The following is a 24,676-nucleotide window of genomic DNA, read 5'->3' as shown; positions in this document are numbered from 1 at the left end:
GAATTCTGATATCAAGCGTCCAATGTAAGTCAAAGAGAGAGGCCCTGAAACATCATAACATCATTTTGATTTAGTAAACTAGTCTCTGAAAAGAAAAGATTTAAGGGCCCCCAGAGGGAGCATATCAAGTCCTATTCTCTTTTCAGTCCTGGTGCCTGACACTGTGATGGAGCCAGACAGGACCCAATAACTTGCCCAGGCCCTACTGCCGACGCCTAGTGCTTTTCCCTGAGCCACGCTGTCGTAGAGACTGGCACCACTACTGCTCTGGCACGAAAGGAGATTCACTCAAGCAATGCATTTACCTCGTTAACAAGAAAAGGTCAGATTAAGAAATGCCATTGGAAATGACATTGATATAGATGCTTCCACTGACCCAGTCAGAGAACGTGTTTCTCTGTGTTTTGCATCCATGTTGAAGAAGACAATGGGGAAGAAATAAAAACACAGAGGTCGGGAAGGTATGTATGAAAATTTGGAAAATTATACAGAGTAACTTCTTAGTTTGGATTTTTTAAAAAGTGTACTCTGATTTTTAGGTATAAATGAAAGTAAGGGCTCCAATACAGCTCACTCAAATACAGGAGCTCGGTTCTTCTTCTTTCCTTTGTAATATAAGTTTTATTTATGACCAATATGGTTTCAAATTACTCTCAGACTAGAGCCATGATCATTTATTAAATTCCACTAGCAATCTGCTATTCTGTATAATACATGATAAAAACAATTGTCTAGAAGTATATCCCTTGGAATAAATAACACTGTTCCACTTGCTCATCGGCATCTCTTACCAAAAACTCTGGCTACAAATCCTAATGGAAACTGAGAGGCAAACAAGGTGAGGAACCAGGGGGCAGCATAAAGACTGGGGCTGATTTCATTTTCTTCGAGATGATTGTAGAGCTCCCTGTGATAGTCATGGAGGAGTCTGGACAGCTGGTACATTTGAATCTAAAGTTAATTTGGAGAAGAAAATAAAACATTATGCATTTACCTGAGGGTACATAAAATACAAAATCTTTAATTTTATTACTCTAATATTTAATGACAAACTCATATATATTCAAATGAATAAAAGTAGTACTTTATTTTTATTGTTATGTTAAAGTTGATATTAAAGTTCAAGTTCACTTAACTGAGGTCATAAAAGCAAGTCACAGAAAGGTCATATAAGACTATTGAGCAAGTTTTGCCATCATGTGTGTTCTGGCTTAACATATATATATAGAAATGGTTGTTTTTCCTCATGTAGGAAGGTATTAATCAGAACTGCCCTGGTTCAGAATTCCCATGGAGGCTCATTCTAATTTCAAGCCAATCCCAGAAAAGTCTCCATTCTAAAGAATCTGCCACACTCAGCTCAGAAGCAAAGCCTGACCTTATTTGCTGGGCTCTGCATCTGATTTATGATGGAGCTCTGGCCTAGGCCCACCAGGCAATCTGCAATGCTAAGGCACTGCTAGGCTTAGAATGTTATGGAGTCAAAAGTTTGAGATGTAATTTCTAATGTCCAAGGTATTCCAGCAGCTTATTTTTCATGACAAAAGGGGATTAAAGCAAAAAGTGTTGTCTGAATGTTTCTAGTATTGAAAGAAAAAATTATTTCATGTGGCTACTGAGTTGATTACTGGTATTTCAAAGAAATTATAAAGACAGCATATAGCAACTTTTAAACTATGTCTGGAGTAGCTAAAGGTTAAAACAGTAGCAAATAATAAACAAATTTGTGAACTGGGCTTTAATTTTTATTTCTATCCACACAGTAACAGATTGAGTAGTGGTTTCTTGATCAGTTATATCAGTTTGAAATTTTGATGTGAAATGTATACAGTATCTTATAGAATCTAGCAGAACTTCTTTCACTAGAAGGTATCTAAAAATATCACCCTTAAATAGTTAGCTCTATAAAAATACATTGAAATAACCAGCTATATTGTAAATTCATCAACTGTTGTTTCCAGAGCACAAAACTAAAATTCAAAGTACTATATATAAATAGAGCAAATTATTTGTTTGATCTTGATCTATAACACGTATCTGTGGAAACTAAATTTTTTGACACAAACTGTGAAAGGAAAGAAAGAGCCACAGGAAGTCATAGCTATAAAGTAAGGAGCTTAGCTACAGGCAAACATAAGAGTTTAAAAATGAGATTATTATCTTAATAAGTCATATTGAAAAATATCATATATTACCCTGGGCTATTTACAATTTATAAACTAAACATACTGAGTTATATCAATAGAAGTTATGTCAAAGTACATTGGCAGCACAAAAATTAGAGAAATATACTTAGCAGAATAAAAAGAAAGCATAGCATCAAAAGCATTCTGTTCTTGTTCAGTTATGATCATGATCCAGAAGCAATACTTCAATGTTTAATATTTCCAAAAAGAACCCTACATTCTAAACTAGGGGTGGAGAACATTCCATCCAAGTATATTTACCTTAAATTTATTTTGAAAAAGGCAAATAAAAACACAATTCATTCTTCTTTCAAAGGAAATTTTAATAATAAAATGCCATTTTCTAAGAATAAATCATTCTTCCATGCTACCTTATAGATAACATGGCAAATCTTCAGATTAAAGAGGGGAGATGCAGGTACAGATGAGAAGGATGGGGCATGAGAAGGCAGAAAAATGGAGAGATCAAAGACTTCATATAAAAAGATATGATACTTTTATACTCAACACAATAAACAGCCGACACAAAAGATGATGAGATGTAGTTAGAAGAGGCCTCACCCCCCTTCTTTACTGACAGAACCTGCAGTGTGCCCAAGCTCCCACTATGCAGGTATCAGAAATCTTATCAGATGAGCTCCAGCCCATTGCTGCTTCCACTTCTGAAATTCATATTGATTGGATAAAAAACACTTCTTGCTCTAGAAAGTGGAAGTGGGTTGTATCTCACTTTATAGAGGAAAACAGTCTCCTAGATTAAGGTCCCCTATCTTGTGCCCTATACCAATGCTACCAACAAAGATTTTAAAACAGCTTCATTTTCATAAGTACAGATATAACACATTTCTTGGTAACTGCAAGTCATATCAAATTAATGTACAAATCTGACTTATAAAAATTTGTAATAATGACAAGTTGATGGGACATTTTAAAATAAAAAAATCACTGCATTTTTTAAAGTGACAGCTACATCTACCTTTCTATTTATTGACCAACGTCAACTACTCACAAGTACTCTCTGTTCTCTGAAATTCTAATGATAGCTACCAAACTGGTCTTTCTGGAAATCAGAGCTATTTAATTCCTTACAAGGGCCCCAATGCTTCCTATCTGATATGAGATACAGGTAAACTGTCTAGAAATAAAGTGAAAAATAAAACCTTCCACAGTCATTCTTATTTCACTTGTGGAATGTTTACAGACCTATGAATAGTCATCAATTAGGAATCAAATCACCGTATCTAATTCATGTATCCTGCTGAACACCCTTCATATGAACTTATACCTGAAAACCAAACATCGAGAGCAAAGCCCTATCTCCCAAGCACAAATTTCACTTCCGTAAAGGAAATGGAGCACTCCTCCACTCATGCTCTCAAGAAAATCCCATTGACTATAATATTCTTAATGTGAAAAGTCTTTTTTTTTGCCTGTGGACTGGTAACTAAAATATTAAGTGAGCTGATCACTGGGAACCAGGAAACAGAGTATATTTTAAAAGCATTTTTAAATATTTTACTTCACTGATCACTGGGAACCAGGAAACAGAGTATATTTTAAAAGTACTTTTAAATATTTTACTTCTTCTTATCTAAAGCATAATATTATGACTATGTGGGTATCATGCTCACCTCACTTCAAAGCAGGAGAACCCTGACATTCTCTCTTTCGAGTCTTCCTTAATATTTTTACTTCTAAAAGCTTTACATTGCAAGGTGGTGGTGGTTTGGGATATCATATCTATAGATAAAATTTAAACTTCTTGTTAGAAACCTGTAAGCTAGGGAAACTGAAGTTGAAACTAGAGAGGAGAAATGTGTAAACAGGGCGTTTGAATAGGTTGAAGACAGCTGTACCTAACTTAACCAAAAAGTCTTAACAGTGCTGCTTCAGAGCCCACCAAGAACAGCAGCTGAAACTGAACCACCCACTCTGAACACTTTTTCCTATCTAAGGGCCTGTATGACCTGAAGATAAAAGAGGGGAGACAGGGTAAGCTCAAGAGTCACCATGACACAGATATCTGCCATTATTGCATGCCAAGCAAGAGAATAAAGACATTATGTTTTCAGATTTTAAACAAAAGAGCTATGATTCTTTGCAACTGACAAGTTGAGGAAAAGTGAATGAAAACGACCTGATTATTCCATGTAACGTGTGGACTTAGGGGCAGAGACTGGAGTGCCCAAGACCTTTCCCAAACTGCTTATTTACTCACTTCAGGAAATTTATGGAAAAGTTATTCTGCACGTGGATGTCATATACTTAGAGGTTTATCTCCAAGACAATGGGTCCAAATTTCTTTAAATCCACTGTAACTTATTAGAGGGTTGCCACTAACATTTCTGGTAAGAACTCTACGCATTCATCGTGAATGTCCACAGCCTCACCTGCAGCGACATCATGTCCGGCCTGTACTGCTTGCGGAAGCCTAGGTCATACATGAGGAATTTCAGCATTTCAAAGGCTTGCTCTTCACTCATGTGCAAAAGCAGGACCCCAGCCACAAAGCTGATCCCCTGACAGTAGCCCACTTCTTTGTCCAGCAGTGAGTAGGCTTTCAAGAGGTTGAAGAGCGACAGTTGCCCTGCCCCGAGCTGTGCTGAAAAGTAAGGGTGAGTAGGAAATGTCCTTCCTGCAGAGGAAAAGAAAAGACATTTCTGAGATGTTCTGATGCTTTGGAGACCAGAGCAAAATTGCTATTCAGTGATTTCCAGAAATAAGTGTTCTTTTTCAAACCAGTGAGAACTGCTTGGAGTACCCATGGAACTAAGTTTGTCTGTCTCTCTCTCTCTCAAGTCCCAAGTCTTACCTGCCAGATAACCACTATATCTCCACTTACAAGACAGAGAAGTAAACATTTTATGCTAACCAGAGCTTCTAGCTAGAAAAAAAAATCTACAAACAAATCAAGGACATACCCAGAAGAGATCTCAAGAGAATAAAATATAAAGGCAAATTCTAAGATCATATAAAAGCCACCTGCTGCCCTAGCCAGTCTGGCTCAGTGGTTAGAGCGTCGGCCTACAGGCTGAAGCGTCCCAGGTTCGATTCTGGCCAAGGATATGTACCTCAGTTTCAGGCTGGATCCCCAGCCCTGGTCAGGTCAGGGCGCATGCAGGAGGCAACCAATCAACGTGTCTCTCTCACATTGATGTTTCTCTCTCTCACTCCCTCTCTTTCTCTCTCTCTCCCTTCAACTCTCTCTGAAAAGCAATGAAAAAAATATTCTCAGGTGAGGAAAAAAAAGTAAGACCACCCGCTAACTGAAATGAGAATTCTGTAAGAGGTACAATATTATTTAAAAGGCAATCTTAGTAGTCCTAAAAAGATTTATTCCTGTTTCTCTTGTAATATGACACTGGAGGGACTTTTGGGGGTTGTTTTGTTTTACATTCAGTCTATCATTCAGGAAATGCTTTTTCAAACATCTTTTGCTCTCTGTTTCTTAACCCACTTCCATGAGCCATGGAGACCTCTTCTTTTTTTTTTTTTTTTCTTTCTATATATCCCAAAGGACAAGGAAAGTAAGGGTCAAGGTGATTTCAAAAAAATTCCCCTCTAACCCTGGCCCATGTGGCTCACTTGGCTGAGTGTTATCCCCTGCAACAAAAGGTCACCAGTTCGATTCCAGGTCAGGGCATATACCCAGGTGGCAGGTTCTGTCCCCAGTCAGGGTGCATGCATGAGGCAATGGATTGATGTTTCTCTCTCATATCCATGTCTCGCTTTCTCTCTCTCTCTCCCTCCTTCTCTCTTCCTCTCTCTCTAAAATCAATAAATATATGTATTTTTTTAAATTCCCCTCTAAAATTCACCTTTGGGTATAAAATTACCGTGGAGACACTTCAGCCAGCAAACACAGTCAGTCCTGGATCACTGAAAAGCTGGTACTAAACAGTGAAACAGCCCATCTTCACCACCAAAGCTGTGTACACCAGTGCGGGACTTCCCTTGTGCCATGAAAATGAAGGGGATGTTAGCTACTTTGTGAAATGACTGCTCATGTTAGTTAAAACTTGTAAGAATTCCAGATTTTTAAATGTTTTCCACCACATGTGCTTAAAACTGACACCCCACCCCCACCCTCACCCCAGAACTGATAAGATTAATTCTGCAGAGCAAGTAAGGGGAAAATGTGAGAAAATAATAAGAACACACTGAGGAAACACAGATGGCTACAAGTAGAGTCAATAAGCAGTTTTTAAAATTATCATTTAATTTCTCAGTTTAAATTTTTGCTAAAGAAAACTATAAATAAGTTATATAAATAAGTCCCTATAATCTGATCTCATCCTTGCCTTCTATTAGGACATCTTGACTAGCCCTAAATGTATCATCTCAATTTCTAGCGTCATGGTCCACAGGTCTGCGGGGTACACAGGGATTGCCTACTTTCAGGTCCTCACTTAAGAGAAAGGACTGCGACCCAGAAGCAAAGTAATTTGCCTAAAACCACAGTTCAGTGGTAAAATCAGAACAAGAACTAAAATTTTCAGTTTCTTTGTAAAATTCTCCTTTTTAATTCTATTGGGCTCAAAACTATTAACCTATTTGGGCTTCTGTTCCAAGCAAAGCTGTCATCTAAAAGGGACAGAGGTCAAAACTGGGTTTTGGCCAGTGATTTTTATATGCCCTAATATGAGGTGACTCCAAATAAAAGGTAACCCCTCATTTTCCCAAATGGGCTCAAGCAACATATCTGTCCATTTTAAACATACCAACTTTTAGGGATACAGATGAAATAGTCAAATGTCAATGTACAATATTTAATCCAAAATTTTTGATATTTTAAAATAATAAAATATATATTATAATATGTTAATTTAGAGAACTAGACACAATATAATTTTTTAAATTATACTATGTTTACTTTAAGTCATTTCAAATTCAGCATTTACAAGGACAGCTTTATAATGCTGTCACTGGACTTTCTCCCCCAGGTCGTAATTGCCCCTTCATATAACATTATGATAGCTAATTTTTCCTTCATCCTACAGGGATGTATTCATGATTTCCACAGAATAATCCGTTATTATATTGATTTTAAAGTCATATTCAAAGGCTTGTTTTCAGCAACATGTCCAGGTATACTTAGTAGAACTTTGTTTTAAAAAAAACTTAGTAGCCTTTTTAACCTATTCTAAACTATTTCAAAATCAGTGCTGATTGAGATAACTGTCTACCCCAAACAAAAATCAGTTATTCAAAACACAAGAACTGAGAGTACCTGAAAATATGACCTTTATAATGATTCACACATAAGATAACTCCCCTTTCAGAGGGCAAGTTTGGGGACAAAAACTTCGTTTTCTAGTCGAGCATTTATGGTGTCTTCACTAAATATAAAACAAATTTGCGCTCCAAAAAAGACAGTCAGTATCTCTACAAAGGGCAAGAGGTCATCTTTCTTGACACCAAAAAACAAATAAAACACTGAAAAAACGGACCTATTGTTTACTTTTATAAATAATAATCGACATGATAAACATACCTAAATCCACAAGAATAGCATGCTGCTGGGCCGTGAGCTGCTTTAAAAGTTCTTTATAGGATGTGTCAGGAGGTTGCTGCTTATTGGGCAATCTGTGCCTTAGCCGATATTGTACCGCTAGGAACTGCCAAATTTCTCCTCGTCGACTTTTGGGAACACCTATAATCCAAGATTAAAAAAAACAAGATCTTGAACTCTGGAATGAAGTTGCTGAATCATAGATGGTGAACTATGTAATGCTTGAAACAGTCAGCTGTACTTCCTCCATGCCACCGAGACCGACAAGTTTAATCCTGTAGCTGCTGATGTCTTGCGAAAGAAAACCCTCAAATAACTAATAATAATGGCAATACTAAAAACATCAGCCAACATTGAGTGAGCACCTGACAACATTTACTGAGGGTGCCTCACCAGTAAGCATGGTAAATGTGCTTAGAAAACAACCCAATGAGAGAGGTAATCGCTACTATCCCCACTTTACAGATGGTGAAGCTGAGACAGAAAGAGGCTAAGTAACTTGCCCAAATTCACACAGCTAGCAAGTGGCAGTTTGGAACTAGAACTCCAGAAATCCAGTTTCAGAGGCCAAATTCTGAAATCCTGAAATGTATTACAGCCTATTATCACATTTTATTTGGTTGGAAGCTAGTAACAAATGTCAATCTTCATATTATAACTTCTAAATATTTTTCATAAAGAAGTAACTTTGTTAGAGAATTAAAGAGCATTCCTATATGGTCACAGAAGAATGACATAATAAAAATGAGAAATACATGAGAAATACATTATAAAGGTATAACTAGAATGCTCCCAAACAACCTTCAGTCTTTGAGAAGAAAACATCTAGCCTATATAATGAAGCATTAACTTCATTGTGCTTGAAAACCAAAAGGTGCCACAAGCAATTCAAGGTATGCTAAAACTATGCTTTTTAAGTGGAAGGATATAAAATAGGCACTGGGTGGGGCAGAATTCAATTCTTACAGAGCAGCTAATTTTATTTCACTAACTTTTTTTCAGTTCAGACAGACTAGATCTGAAATAAGTTCCTGAGCTCCAGCTGGTTAAAGGTTTAGTGGCGATTATCTTTTCTGGACTGCAATGCCACAGTTTACATAAGCTAAAAGTATTCTTGTCCAAAAGGTATAACCTAGGCTCACTGACATGATTTCTAAGGCCCTCCACAATATATCTCTAAACAATCTTTTTCAGTCCAATTACTTCCATTCTCCACCATTCACTAAGTATAAGAAGCTTATGGTTATTTTCACACCTCCAGCTTCTTACTGTTTCTTGTGGAAATCCAAGCTCCCCCACCTGAATGCCTAGTGTTTTTCTGCTTGTCTTTTATAGATAAGCCTGAATGCCAGTTTTCTGCTGAAGATCTCCCTGACATTTCTAGGAGTAATCACTCCTTTCCACATACTATCTGATTCACACTCTCCTTATAACACTGCCATACTGTGTGTTTCTCTATTTTCCCCACTGCAATGGTAAGCTCCTTGAGAACAGTGAGCACGCTTTGATCTCTGTATGATAAAGTCCAAGAATCTACTTTGCTATTTAAACATCTGTTGAAGGAATGAGTTTGTAAAATGTCATTCTTAGAGGGTAATTTTCATTAGCTCATTAAAATATGAATTACTGATAACAGGAGTGGACTGTTTTACTATCCATCCAATAACAGTATTACAAAAATGTCTTTCAAGTCAGTCAAACAACTATTTATTGAGCATCTAATATGTAGCTGAGTATAGAGCATGGTGGCATTGAGGGTTCCTCATCGCTAAGAGATGAATAAATTCATTCTCAGGAAAATTAGTCTCATTCATTCACTCATGCATCCATTCAGTAAATAACTTGTGCAAGATGCTGTCTTCTATGGTAGGTGTACAGTGCAGTGGAGGGGTGAGAAAAACATTAAACGAATGTACACATAAATACAAAATTACAAATTATGACAACCACAATTACAGGGAAAGAATCATAAGAAAGAATAATGAAGTGAAACTAATTCCTCTTGGTGGAGGGGAGGGACAGGCATACTATTTCTGAGGAAATGGAATTTGAGCGCTGAAGGATCGTAGGATTCTCCAGACTGGGAGTGTGAATCTCTTCAGGAGGAGGAATGTGTGAACGCCCTGAGGGGCAGTGCAAGACGAAGGGATGGAAAGAAAGGGAGACGGGAACCGGGAGCAGGTAAGGAAGAGGAGTGTAGGGAGGCTGCAGCGTTCCGCACAAGAAATGGGCTGGGACATACCGGGACCCACAGTCTCTCTGAGCACATGATACAAGGGAGCGAGAGGCAGCAAGTGAGATCAGAAAGATGGAGAAGGAAAGGTTCTGGAGGGCCTTGGGCACAGTGCTCAGAAGTTTAAACTATCCTGTAAGAAATGGGAAGATGAGCACCCCTAACACCTCTTTTAAAAGTCATACATCTCACGCACATTCTATTAACCACTTTTTTGTCTCCCAAATAATGCATTCAGTGAAAATCCTTGGGATTTCCACATCTTCAAGGAGAACCATGAATATATTAGGCTTGTAAATGTAGCATCTTAAAAAAATTAACCTTAATTTAAACTTAGTTATGCAACAGTTTCACACATTACCACAATAAAACGAGACTCATTATCAGATTTCTTTGGATATTTTTGGATTTTTATTTTATGCCCTGTTTATGCAGGCCATGGAGAGTCTCAATATATGTAATCTGGGTCACAGAAATGCACCTAAAGTATTCACATGTCAGTTTTAATTTTAGACTTATGATGTTTCAGTATCAGTCATTTTATATGGCAGAGCAGCAATGCAATATAATGGCTACATAAAAGTAATTTTTCCAAAATAGAGAAATAAATAAACAGATGGAAGGAAAACTGATTGATTAATAAGAATATAATTCTGTATATATAAACACATAACGCAGGTGAATATTCATATATATACATACACATATCCACGTGTACATGTATGTAAATAAACTCTTCTAACAAAATGATGGAAATGAGTCAAGTTTATAATTATTTTTATGGATATGATCAAAGATCTGTACCAATGCATCCAATGAATCTGCTCCTTCCTTGGTAAATGACGACACCGAGCTGAGAACAGCTTGGTTGAAGGAGGCAGGAAGGTCTGCAAAAAAGTCTATTTCCTCAGGGACACTCTCCCCATTAGCACCATTTCTTACCAACTGAGTCAGTGACTGCTGGCAGAAATCATTACTTTCCTTTTTTATAGGCAAAGCACAAAGACAAAAGTATGCCTGAGGTGCACAAATCAAAAAAATCTCTCACACTTCCCTAAAAAAATGATTGAGGAGTTCCTGAATACCTTCTTTAAGAGAAGTGTGAATGTCTTCCATATCACATTTCATTTTCCCTCTGCAGTTTAGTAACTTCTTATCCCAGGTTATTAAGACCTCCTTCTGGCACACACCAACTTCTTCATAGTCCAATTTAACTTTCCTGGAATGCAGTTCATCTCTGCTTGCTGAGAAAAACAAGAGAATCTATGTAAGGCCGATGTGCTTTTAAATAATAGTATTTTTAACATTTTATTGCATTTGTAAAACTATACCAAATGACTTTTAAGAATCAACCACTCACATTTTCTCAAAAAGAAAACTTTTTAAAAATTGAGAATACATGAAAGGTTCTCAAATTCCGAGTCATTTCATGTACAAAAATGTCAGGAATAACTCCCTAAGGAGGTTTGACTCTGTATCTTACAGACTGTAACTCTGCTAAACATAAAAACAAACCATGTCTGCTATGTTATAAATTTCAATTCTTTGATAAATGTGATAGCCTCAGAAGTGACAACTGGCACCATTTCAAACACCATTAAAGTGTTAATATTTTATATTTGACATATGAGCAAACGATCCCTCTTGCTAACCTTGATTCCAGGAATATTTGACCATAATAACCTGATACATTTTCATAAATATTTCCAGAGTTGTCAACATTGCCCTTAACAACACTGAATTATGTGTTCCTGTGCTCATTTGTAATAATCTTAAAGAGGAAAATTCATGTTACTGAAGTTATCATTTCTTCCATTTTTTAAATAGTATAAAATTCTCTTTCATATGCTGGTCTAAAATATAAGCCCAGGGTTCATTAAAAGATGCCTATGAAAGGGACCACTATTTTGGCTTGGTCTTTATTCGATTTCAAGATGGGGAAGGAAGAAAAATCATGAAAATATATTTTTCTCTTTCATTCATATCACATTGAACAGGAGTCTCTCAGAGTAATCTGTATCCATTCAAGCCCACAGTGCTCAACCACCTTACCTTCTGCAACACAAATCTTTGTCATGCATCCAAAGTCCTCGACAGCGCAAAAACAACAGCAAAATGAGGATTACTCTTTACTTAGTGCATCTGAAGCCTTTTCAAAAGAATTTAAGTATCTTATAATAGATTGCTATTCAAGCAAGGCTGTAAAAATTTCTATTTAACAGTCCAGGCATAATCAAAAAATAAATCGCACTATAAAAATATTCCTCCTGGATACCACTAGGTGGCTTTCTAACATAATTTAGCTTTGCTTCTCAATATTTGCTTTATATTTCTCTATGATAATCAAATAAATGGAGTTCATTAAAGCTAATAATAAATATAATCCTACATCTAACTTTACTAATGATTTTTTCACAGAGCATAAGATATCCTCAGAGTTTTTTTCTCCAACCTTCTCTAGACCATTTTTTCATTTAAAATAATAAGTACCTACTATGTGCCAGCTGCAGGCCCTGAGGATAAACTGCTGAGTAAAAGGAGTTAATCTCTGTCCTCAACTGGTTAACTAGGTAAAAATAAAGCACCATCAAGAAATGATCATTCATTGGCTGGAATTTTAATAAGCTAATTTTTTGTTACATAAATAGAGAAATAAATATAAAACTGATAAAGGTTTCTATAATATATTCTAAATGTCACCTCCTTTCTTATGTCAATTTATATAACTGATCTCAGAATACACACGGTCATTCACATTAGAACATTCCATTTCCCTATATTAACATACACAGCTGAGAAATACTGGGGCACCCTGGGAAAAGCCCAAGAGCCATGAGAAGCAAACATGAGTTTTCGTACCTGTCTGCCAGTGCGTCACTGTGTGACCTCAGGTTAATTCCTTATCCAGCCCAAGCCACTGACTAACAGCTGCAGAATGAAGACTGGCGCTTACCAATCTCAAGGCCATTTCCAACGTAAATAGGCTATGATTCTAAAACTATCCTTTGAAATTTAATATAAGATTCTACTTGTACATACTCCCAAATGGTAATGAAATATACTTTACAGTTTTAAATGTTTTAGAGGAGTGATAGCCATCCTTTTTTCAACCTCTTTTGATGTTTATGAGTTAAAGATGTTACTTAAAAATACACGGGATGGAGCAAAAGTAGGTTTACAGTTGTGAGTATGCAAAACACAGAGTTTATTCTTGTATTATTACTTATTGTATTATTTTCCATACAAACAACTGTAAACTTACTTTTGCCCCACCCTATAAATTCAATTCCTTTCCAAAAATCTAAGGAAGTTCAACCGGGCATACCATTTATCACACCAAACTTTTAAAAGCTATATCAATAGCAACTAAGGGCATTTTTATTTTAAAGAAAAGACGATTTATTTCCTAGGGATATGTAAAGTCTTAGTACTCTTCATTCGGCTAAGAAAATAACAATGAAGAAAATAAATTGTGCCCCTGCACACTAAATATTGTTGGAATTAAAAACTGAATTGAGTGGCAGGTATAGTAAGAGGAATCTTAAGGCAGATGAGGAACACGGAAACGCAAACACCTGCATTTAAAAAGCTTTTCCAAAGACAACACAATAAAAGCAACTCAGAGACAAACCTCAACTGTACAGTTTCTAAGGCTGAAAAGTCAAATGGCCCACTTAAGCTAAATCTTCATTCATACAAATGTGAAAGGCAAGGCTCTTTCATGTTAAGTAGCTTGCCCAAGATAACGGCGTTAATACATTTGGTACTGTCCCTGCATCCTCGTGTGGGATTCTATCAGGACTGGGGAAAATAACGCCGATATTTCAAAGTCCGGAAAACGCATTCTAAAGCATTTCGTACTCATAAACTTAGCAATAAGGCACCACAAACAGAATAATCGCTATTTTAAATTATCCACTTATGAATTTAATCATCTGAATATGATTTTTTAAATAGAAAATTTATAAAGCAGTAACAAAAAAGAGAACTTTGGTTTGATAAAACGTAATTAATTAGACAGCTGAACCGGATACAATCTAATTTATTTGAAATAGTGATACTTCTGTTATAAAGACAATTAGCCTGAAAGTTGAAAATCACACTCAACAAGAAGAGAATTTGCTTTTTCGTGTTTAAGAATTAAAAAAAATAATAATAATACACAGTATTTCAATGATATCAAATACACTGATGATCAAATACATATATGGCTGTATTACTGTATTATCTACACTCTGTTACCCAAATATACTCTAAGGGTGCCTGATGTTTAAAATCTATTAAACCAAAATGAAAATATTTTAAGCTGGCCTTTCCCACGTCATAACCACCTCACAAGACAGAAGTAAACAATTATAATCAGTAGTCTAGGAAATGTGTGCATACAGTCCAAGAATGAGTGTGAGGCTGGGGGGCAGAGGGGTAGTTTTAAACTACAACCTTAAACTATCGTATCATATCATTCAGCCCCGTTTGAACGGCTAACCTTCAAGTTTCTGGTTTTCTTTTTCCATTCGAAGCAACAGGATTTGTTGGTGTATGGCTTTTCTCCACAAACTCCTCAGTTCTTCCGACTTTTTTCTTTCTTCAACTTTTTCTGGGTCATCCTCCCCAGACATGAATATAACCACGGGTTCCTCCTCCATGGTTGGAGCAAGAGGGGACAGTGGCAGCAGCTCATTCCTGTCCAGTCCATCTGCAGAGAAGAAAACGGTGAGAGGCATTCCACAGCAGAAACCCAGGCTGCACAAGTTTTCTCCGGAATCAACACGCTCTCATCCTACAGTCCACCTTTAAAGCTTCGCACAAAGCCACTTTCCCGGTAACTGTAAGTTTCTGGAACTAATGGTTTAAGTAAACTCACTAGACTGAATTCCCCTTCCAGTTTTCCCTCTCACGGTGAAATGAAAGTATGTAATTTCACCACTTCTCCTTTCTGCACAAAATGACCTATCACATAGGTGTTCCAAAACGAACTGGCCTTTCCCCAGGGTTTTAACACTTCTGCAATTCACCTAGGTATACTCTGATTGTGCAAAACAAAGATTACGTGAGTTGGTACGAGGAATCTCCTAAAGGCTACATCGACCGTCTGAATCCTTCGAGAGAAAAGCGGCTGAGCAACTCTGGGCATGTCTGGGCTCACACCCCTGCTCACTCCTCCTGCAACACTCTCTTACTCAATTCCTGGAGCTCACTTTCTCCCTCCGTTCCAGGCCATCTTTTGTACTGTTGCCAACTTTTTTTTGTATTAACAAACATGATCACGTCTCTTAAAACATTTCAATGATTGCTTATATCCCAAAGAACTAAGTCCGGACTACTGGGGGTAGCATCCATATAGGTCCCTTCAGACGCTGGCCTCATGCAACCTTTCCAGCCTTGTCATAGTCTCCCATCTTCTGCTTCCAAAGTTTAATTTCTCATGATTCTCTGACCCACAAAATTTCCTCCAATGACTCTAGAGCTTGGCTGGTTCCTCTTTCTGAACAGTATTTGTCTCAGCAATGAGTTTAAATAAATATCTAACTTTGCCCTGAAGCTTTTTCTGACCAGACGAGGCACAGTTAATTTTACCTTTAGTAATGTCAATTGTTTTCTTGTGTGTATTTTTTAAATGTATTAACTGACCTCCGCCCTTGCCCTTATTTATATCCTTAATAAATGATTTTTTAAAAAGTTTTACTCTATCACTCCTGCTTTAGCTTCTTGAGTTGAATGTTTATTACATTTGAGTTTTGGCTTTCTTAATTTTAGAAATGCCCTCTAAATACCACTCAATTTTGATGTGTTGGGCTCTGATCATATTTTCTCCCTTCTAGTTTCTAGTAGAGTTTTTAGTTTCCAAACACATAAAATATTTTAGTTGTCCTCTAATTCTTGATTCTTTTCTTTCTTTTTCTTTCCTTCTTTTTTTATTTGCACTGTGATCAGAGAATGTAGTATAAATTATTGTGATGGTCTGGAATTCATTAAGAAATCTTTGTAGCCAAATACCTAATTAATTTTTATGACTGTTCCATGTGTGCTAAAAATGAGTGAATTTTCTCTCTAGGTGGCAAGGTTCTGTATAAATATTAGATCAACCTTGCTTAATTGTATTTCTCAATTACTATCTGTACTTAATTTTTCTATATTTAATTTTCAGGGAAGAATATATTAAAATCTCCCACAAGAGCTCGTGACTGATTTATTTGTGCCCAAAATTCTGTTATTTTCTAGCTCTCAAGTCTATATACTTATGTATGTTCTCGTTATTGTTATATCTTTCTGTTTATTGCTACAGTTACTTTGTCCCTCTGTATGTTTTTGTTTAATTTCTAACAGGCCTGACATCTGAAGACAGTGCCATGCTCTTTTGCTTGATATTCATTTAGTGTATCTGTATCCATTTCTTTATTATTCAACATTTTTATGTCACTTTGTTTTATGTGTAGCTCTTAAAAAAAAAGAGTATATTGCTTTTCTAATAATAAAAATGTCCATGACTATGCTGAATGTCAACTATAATTGAATAGAACGGGCTGACAGCTGTCAGAGGGAAGAGGGATTTCGGGCTGGGTGAAAGGATGAAGGGATTAAGGCAAAGAACAAAAACAAAAAAACACAAGAGAGATACAACAGTATGGTGACTGCCAGAGAGGAAAGGGGGTTAGGGGGAGGTGGAAGGGGCAAGGGGAATGAATGGGGACAGAAAGGGGCCTGACTGAGTGGTGAGTGCACACACGACGGAGTGTGCGGATGATGTGTTCTAGAGTTGCACGCTTGAAACGTGTATGGTTTTATTAACTGTCACCCCAATAAATTCAATTTTTAAAATTTCAAAGTAAAAGAGAAAAGAAGTTTTTAAAACATATCTATGACTTCTTTTATAGCACTGTTAGTTCCCAGTTTTGGAAGCTCACTCATTCATTCATTCATTCATTCATTCATTCAACAAGCATTTACTGAGTGTCTAATGCGTTCTAATGACATCTGAGAAGTTAGCCACTATCTCAGGTACAGAAAGAAATTATTTCTCCACTGTAATACTTCTATCTCTTTGTAAAAACACCACTGCATTCCATTCCCTGATTTACACCAGTGCGGAGTGCTTCTTTAGTGAGCGCCACACAGACCCTGCTGCTGCATCGCCGAGGGAGACTTGTTCATGGGCGAGGCAACCCTGAGGAAGATGCGCTGTCGCCAGGAGACGCGGCGAGGGGTGACGGGCGTTCCTCCGACGTTCAGGGAATCATTGCTGCAAGTGGACGAGGTCCTTTTTCTCCCCTCTCCATCACTGCAGAAAGGAAATAAATATAGAACTTGTAAGGACCACTGCATAACCTGGTTCTTCGCAAGGATGTGAGAGCGCAAGCCATTCACAAGTCCGGCCCCGGCAAGCACAGCCGCAGGCGACATGGAGCAATGCGTCAGGAGGCACACCGGGCACCCAGGCCACCGCGTCTCAGGGAAAATGCACTCCAGGCCACAGCCCAGTATGAGCAGCTCACCTGTTTCTACTCATTCCATAGTAGTCCACCTTTTAAGTCTAACGTAAAGAACAGAAAAGCATGTATGCGGAGAGGCAAAGGTTGCTTAAGTAACCAACTCATGCTTTGCCAAAAATCTCAAAGTAAAAGTATATCCTAAACAATACTCTATGAAAGATTCACATAGAGCTTTTCTTATAATTCTTATAGAATAGGCTAATAAAGATGGCTTCTAATTGCCTATGAGTATTAAGATCTGTCTTCGACTTGTTAGCTACCAGTACCTGGATCATGGCAGAAAGTAACCTGAAAAAAGGCAGAATGGTCAGCTTTGGGATTACTGCTAGGTAATATGTTAACGGGGAAAACAAAAAGCCTGTGGTCAAGTAAGATTGGATAGGTTAACTTAAAAAATATAAAATATATTCTTTATAGTAGGACTTCCTAGAGACTAATATGCTGGCATGCACTGAGACTCTCCAAGAGGGAAATAGTATACCAAAATTCCCTAACTTACTCAACCCTCAGAATCACTTTCCCCAACTTTTAGGGGGGCTTGGAGGTGTTACATCTTTCTATATTGGTGCTTTTTGAAGCATGTGGAAATGCTCAGCTCTAATAATTTCATTTCCTAGGAAAGGTCACTCTAAATTATGCTAGACCCATCTGCAATAAAAGATCGCTATGACTCAAACTTACTTTTGAAACCAATTACGTCAGCAGCTGTAATGCCATGCAATAACTGTTGCTGTTAGTGGTGGGAATATTTTACTTTTTTAAGTTTAAAGGTCTCTGAGCTTTTCTGAGAATGATGAAGCTGCCAATGTTTACAGGCGGTGATACCAGTAAGTGTCACGATGCAGTATGATACTTCAGAAAGTAGCCAATACATGCATCTCAATATATAGTCAACCTCTCTTTGTTGTGTATCCTGGATGAAATTATAACCCTAATATGTGTCCATGGTTTAAAAACTCCCTGGAATATTGAATAAATCTGTTCATCTTTACTTCCACTTTGGAAAGTATTAATTCAAGTATTACCCTTTTAGAAACTGTGATTCAGATGTCATATATATATATATATATATATATATATATATATATATATATATATATATATAAAACAGTCGTATCCTGATAAACACTTTCATTTTAGTAACACTATCTCACTGGCAGTTATTTGCTAAATGCCCAGTTCATGGGTGTATTTCTAGCTCCTAGTGTAGTAACTGGAAAATAACAGTAAGAACTCAACAAATATTCATTGAATAAATTAATATTGTAAAACCATATGAAACATTAACTCAGAAGGTAGTAAAATGAACAAAAAATAATATTGGCTAGGCTAACATGACAAAAATAAATAAAAGATTGACCTTCTTAAAACCTTTTATTGGTAGCCAAGACTTTTAAGTCTTTCTGGCAAAAACTTCTGTTTCCCAAAAGTACAGATTAAGCTGTTGATGGCACTGGTAGCTACTGACAATGAAAACAGTGTTAATAAACAACGTAAGGCATCTTTTTTCCAAGTAAGTGTTGTTCCTGTCCTATATAAGGGCATCTAATTTATAATTTAAGCCTAGAAAGCTAAATAAATTATGTAAAAGCACCTATTTCAATGCCTCACCAGGTGGAGCTTCTCTTAACCTCTTAGTAGCTCTAATAAGAACACTACAGTAAACCAAACCAAACAATCCTGAAACTTTTATACTGTAAAGCTGGAATTAAACCATCTTTTAAAAATCACCTCCTCATTCACTGTTAATGACTTATCAGGTGTTTAAAAAGTACTACAAATAAGACTGAGAAGTACCTATATCACTTTTACTACTGCCTATAAAATATAAACTTTTGGGAGGAACATATTATAAAACAAGTACATAAAGTACCCTTACATTAATTAGACTTACATATTTGAAAATTTCATAACGTCTACAATTTTAAATCCTGAAATCCAAATAAAATGCCCTAAGACCCATTGTCCTCCTATGTCTGGAATTTAACAGCGAGTAATAAGCCAAAAATTAGAAGTCAAAATATAAGATAATAATATACTGAAAGAACTTACATTGACCTTTATCTGGTACGAAAAAACGACATCCTGAAAAGGCAGTTTGGCGGCTGAGATAAGGCAAAAGCTGCGAGGAAGTATGTGTTCAGAAGCCAGGGTACAGATAAGGGCTTCAACAGCCAGGGCATATGTGCCAACTTATAGTAGTTTAATCTCGGATTTACATTTAGTCAGCAATCTGACATTCTAAAGGTGGTAATTTCAAGAATCAAAACCACGTGAAAGACGGTGCATGAAATTTTTATATTCCACCTTGAAAACTACACTGGGATGAAGTGAAAAATGTGGGAGGGTTTTGTTGTTATTATTGTATCTTTTGGTTGTTTTTGTACTTACAACATTAGTGTTCACTTTGACTTCTCCTTTAATTAAATTTAGCAGGTAGCCAAGCACAATGTCCACTTTTTGAGTGAAAATAAAAACAAAACATGTGGTATTTACTATAGTAATAATAAAGCTAATGCAAAAAGCACATACTCTGTGCCAGGCATTGTCCTAAGCATTTTACAAATATGAACTCATTTCATCCTCACAGCACCTATGGGGAAGATGTTATTACTATTCTTATTTTAGTGAGAAAACTGAGGTAGAAAGAAGCTAAGTAACTTGCCCACAGTGCAGTGGATAATAAGAGGAGGAGACAGAATTCAAACCCAGGCGGTCCAGAATCCAGACAATTAAGTACTGTGGTTTATCTTGCCAATGTAAATAGTCTTCCGAAAAGATCTATAGAATCTCAGAAACAAAGCTATCAGGATCCCCTGAATTTCTGGTGGGGAAAAAAAAAAGTCAGTCTCTAATTAGCAGTAAGTCTTTTGGTCAGCACTTCTCTTTTTCTTTTTAATGGAATAAGGTCATTTATTTCAGCAGAGCAATACTTCAGAGTATTATTAGGTTTTCATTTATGTATATGTCTCACTTCCTTTTCTTTGCCCTTAAAAATCATTGCATTCCAAAATGTAAAGACTTTTTTATTTTTAAATAAGAGGATCAAAGGAATATACACATATTAGTATATTAATTATCTTTATATTTTTAAAAGAATAAAACCATTCCCTTATTTTTTCACATAATCTTCTTTTCTCCTTCTGTATTTTGGAACATCAGTATGTTCATTATAAAACTACTTCCCAAAAAACATATTCAGGAAAAGTATCCTGTGCCAGCATTACCACTATTTAAATTAAAAAATGAATAACTAGGAGGGAAATACAAGGTGGAGAACTCCGACCTATTTTTGTATGGGTGTATTCTATATATTCTTCCAATTAATCAAGAGCCATAATCCATGAACGCAATGAGGGTGTATAAGGGGAGGAAATATATGTATCATGAAGTGGGCTGGGAGGCATTTTCAAGTCCTTCTGGACACAGCCTTGATCAACAGTTGTGCATATGATGTGAAGCACCCCTCCCACAGAGCTTCAAAATAACTTTTTAGTATTATATCCCTGAGCAAGCAGTTATAGTCTTCACCACATCAAGTATTAAATTAATATTACACTTCTTATGTTAATACAGAATTTTTAATGCATACTCGCCTGCTTTAATAACAATTATCTAACTGGACATTATACATAACGAAGGCATTTTAGTGACCACTCACAAGGACTCAACTTTAAGAAACATGCTGTCATGTTTTATTTCCCACCAGGGCAACATGGATACACTCTTCTTAAAGCTAAACTCTTAGGCCAGGATCCCTTGTACAAAGCTGTTGTTCTGCCCCCCCCCCCCCCCCCCCCGTCCTTCAACCCTGGGCACCCATCTAAAATTACTAGCTTCATAAAGTCCAAATAAATGACTACGCACTGATTAAATCTACAGCTAAGTCACAGTGTATACAACTCAGGACAGAAACAAAACTTGATTAATACAATAGCAACTATTTAACAGAAATCTGAAAAAGCTTTCTCTTTGTAAGAAAGACTGCATGGAACAACATAGTGATGAAACTTTAGTTTTTCTCCACAGGATCCACAGCACAATTTAACTCATAATCACATCAGGTGCACTAACAGTTTAAGTCCTGGCTTTCAACTGAGTAACCATCTATCATCCTATGGAAAATCTTTACTAATTAAAAAATACTGAGATTGAACTATTCCAATGGAAATCAACATACAGCATCTGAGTTATGAGTCAAAAGTGATAGATGAACCAGTGGAACAATGTGAAAAACAAAAAAAGAATGAGGAAAACAAAGAGTTTTCTTTCTTAAACTCTACACTTAATGCAAATTTTACAAAAAATTAAAATTTTTTACATTGGAGTTTAAAATATCTCTGGGTAGCTCATTTACTTACACCCTTTGAGCCTAAGATTAAGAAAATGATTGTAAGCAAGACATTAAATTTTCCCACAGCTCAATTTAAATTTACCAAAATAAGGAAATTATAGGCCAAAGGATATGTAAGGTAATAAACATCTAATTCTATGCTGTGGTAGAACCTAAAAGGATAAAAAGTAAAACTAACATTTCCATTAGGCTTTTATTTTACTTTTTTAATCCTTTCCCAAGGATGTTTTTTAATTGATTTTGAGAGAGAAAGGAAGGGAGAGAGAGAGAAACATTGATGTGAGAGAGAATCATCCATCAGTTGCCTCCCATATGGACCCTGACTAGGGATAGAACCCGCAACCTAGGCATGTATCCCAACTGGGAATCAAACCTGCAACCATGTGGTGTATGGGACGATGCTCCACCTGGCCAGGGCTTTCCCTGAGGCTTTGAAAGGTAGATAAGAATTATGTAAATGGTCTTGCATCCAACCACAGAAAAAGTATAGGTCAATTAGAAGTATCTTTCCCAAGTGGCTAAAATAATTTTCAGAGAATATTTTTCTCCTTGTATATCTCATTCTAGTACAATCTTTCATACCATGTTTTTACCCCAACTTGAAAGAAATCTAAATGTCAGTGGTCCCAAATAGGAAGATGGGCATGTCTGTCTTTCATTGAGCTCGTGATACAAGCAAAGCATAGAAACTAGAACAAAGCAAAGAATAACTGTTTCCAGTTAACTTGTTCAGAAGTGATTCTGGATGTTTACCACAAAAAGCATGCTGGCCAAGAGGAAGAAATGTCATCACAGATGCGGTCAGACTTCCATATTAAGGAAGTAGGTGTTTTCCTGTGTCCAGACCAGTGGGAGGTCTGGAAGGCCTCAGCAGTCTCTCAAAGTAACCAATGTGACAGAAATTAAGATAGGCAGAAATAGATTAATAATCCTCTTCAGGTCAAAACCAGTCAATTTTATTGAGTATGTCTCTTTTAGGTTCTTATTTCTGCATCTTCTTGGGATATAGAAAAAACTCCTTATATATGTACAGACATACCTCTAAACTAGTTTATATAAGGAATTTATATGTACTAATTCTACTAATTCAAAAACAAAATTAGGCTTTGATTGAAGGATACAGCACAGTTCTAAGGAAATCTCAACATGGAATAGAGTAGAAACAGGATTTCTGTTTGCAACCTACATTTCATATGGTCATTTGTAATCTCTGATTATACCAGGCATCATATTTTTTCTACTATGTAACTCTCATAGCACCAGAATGATGGCATGCATTCAGGAGATAGCCAAAACTGCTTTTTAATCTAATGGTGATACTCAGCTGGAAGGATTTATGAAATTTTTAAATGAAAACATTTAGACCTCTAATCACCTTGATTCTGAAGCAGTGTCCTGTCTACAGGAAAGGAATGACATTAGCACAAAGAAAGAGACATATGTCCAAAATCAGGATTTAGAATAAAAAGGCATTCCCACAAGTCAATAATGCATAAATAAGGTTATTTCAATAATGAACCAAAATGAGTGATTATACTATTTTTGTCAGTGAATACGAGAGAACTACAGAAAACCAAAACTGTATATCAAAGTACTTCATCCACAAAATCTTATTTTCTCATTGAAAAGTTTTATAAGTAAATAGAAGTAATGACTATCATCTTAACTTTTGACAAATGAACTTCAATATAAATAATTTTTAATTATAGGCTTAAAAGCCGAGAAGCAATAATAAGGAGTGACAAGATGCCTGTTGACAGAAAAGACGTATTACATTTGATACATGGATTACATAACTATGCTGTATCATCATAGACAATTATAGTTTAGCAACTAAACAACAAAATAACATTAAATTTTTAAAAATTAATTTGAAGGTAAAACAAAACATACACTTATTCCCTTTGCTTTACCATTTCACTGCTGTGCAAATGAACCTACTAATCAATAAACTATAACATTAAAAATATATTGGCTCCTTTTTCTCATCCTGCTTAAAACAATAACCTGACATGTTTTTAATAATTCAGAATAGTCGTCCTAGAGGAGGATGCCTAATCTGAATTTCAAATTTCAAATTAATATACCTTCTAAAAAGTAGTATTTGTTAACTATATATACTAACCTACTCTATACCTTACTTGACGATGCTTAGAGACCCACTTTATAAAACTAGTAAGATATAAGGTATCCAAGTGAAAAGAAAATTATAACTCATAGTATTATGAACCTCCTCCCCTCAATATTCTGAGTAGTTCCACATATCAGGGTAATTGTGTGAGTACAATGTTTTCTCTGAAAGTAGTGATGATGAGAGACGTAGAGTTCAGAAATCACTGGATTAAAACCACGCTCTTGAAAATCCTCCTTCTTAGGAAATACACACTAAAGTATTTAGAATAAAGGGGCGTGATGTATGCAACCTGTTCATAAATAGCTTAGAATTATGTATATGTGTATGCATGTGTATATTTGTATGTAAATGGACAGAGAGAATGATAAAGCAAATAGGGCAAATGTTAAAGATTGAGGAATCTGAGTAGAGTTTGCAGGAGTTCTCCATAATATTTTTGCAACTTTTCTGTAAATTTGAAATTATTTCCAAATACAAATTTAAAAAACATTCTCTTCAAAATTGTATCTAGTAAATGTATGTCTAAGTAACTTAATCCTTGAAATAAACCTATTAAGGTTTTGTCCAACATTTTTATTACTGTGCAGATAGTCATCAATAATGCATAGAAATATATAACTAAAGACATGAACAATGATATCCACAACAGTACTCTTTAAAAGCCAAAGAACTATAAATAATGCACGTGTCCATCAGCAAAAGAATGGATAAATGTAGTATTAAATGGAATACTATACAGCAATATAAATGAATAAACTGAAGTGCAC

The 24,676-nt window shown here is 36.1% G+C and overlaps 1 protein-coding gene across 5 annotated transcripts in view; it reads right to left on the bottom strand.

Moving 5' to 3' along the window:
- Window positions 1–24,676, bottom strand: part of TBC1D4 (TBC1 domain family member 4) — a 309,453-nt gene that overhangs the window by 7,290 nt on the left and 277,487 nt on the right. For all 5 annotated transcript variants that reach the window (XM_081130657.1, XM_081130654.1, XM_081130655.1 and 2 more), the window contains 6 exons: window positions 17,050–17,210; window positions 14,418–14,627; window positions 11,017–11,175; window positions 7,681–7,839; window positions 4,577–4,821; window positions 792–951 (listed from right to left, as the gene is read on the bottom strand). In XM_081130657.1, coding sequence (XP_080986783.1) covers window positions 792–951; window positions 4,577–4,821; window positions 7,681–7,839; window positions 11,017–11,175; window positions 14,418–14,627; window positions 17,050–17,210 — 1,094 coding nt within the window. The remainder of the gene's footprint in view (window positions 1–791; window positions 952–4,576; window positions 4,822–7,680; window positions 7,840–11,016; window positions 11,176–14,417; window positions 14,628–17,049; window positions 17,211–24,676) is intronic.

This window comes from Miniopterus schreibersii (assembly GCF_964146895.1).
Source record: "Miniopterus schreibersii genome assembly, chromosome: 2".
Taxonomy (NCBI): Eukaryota; Metazoa; Chordata; class Mammalia; order Chiroptera; family Miniopteridae; genus Miniopterus; species Miniopterus schreibersii.
Note: the sequence above shows the minus strand (reverse complement) of the source record. Positions and strands in the feature narration are given on the sequence as shown.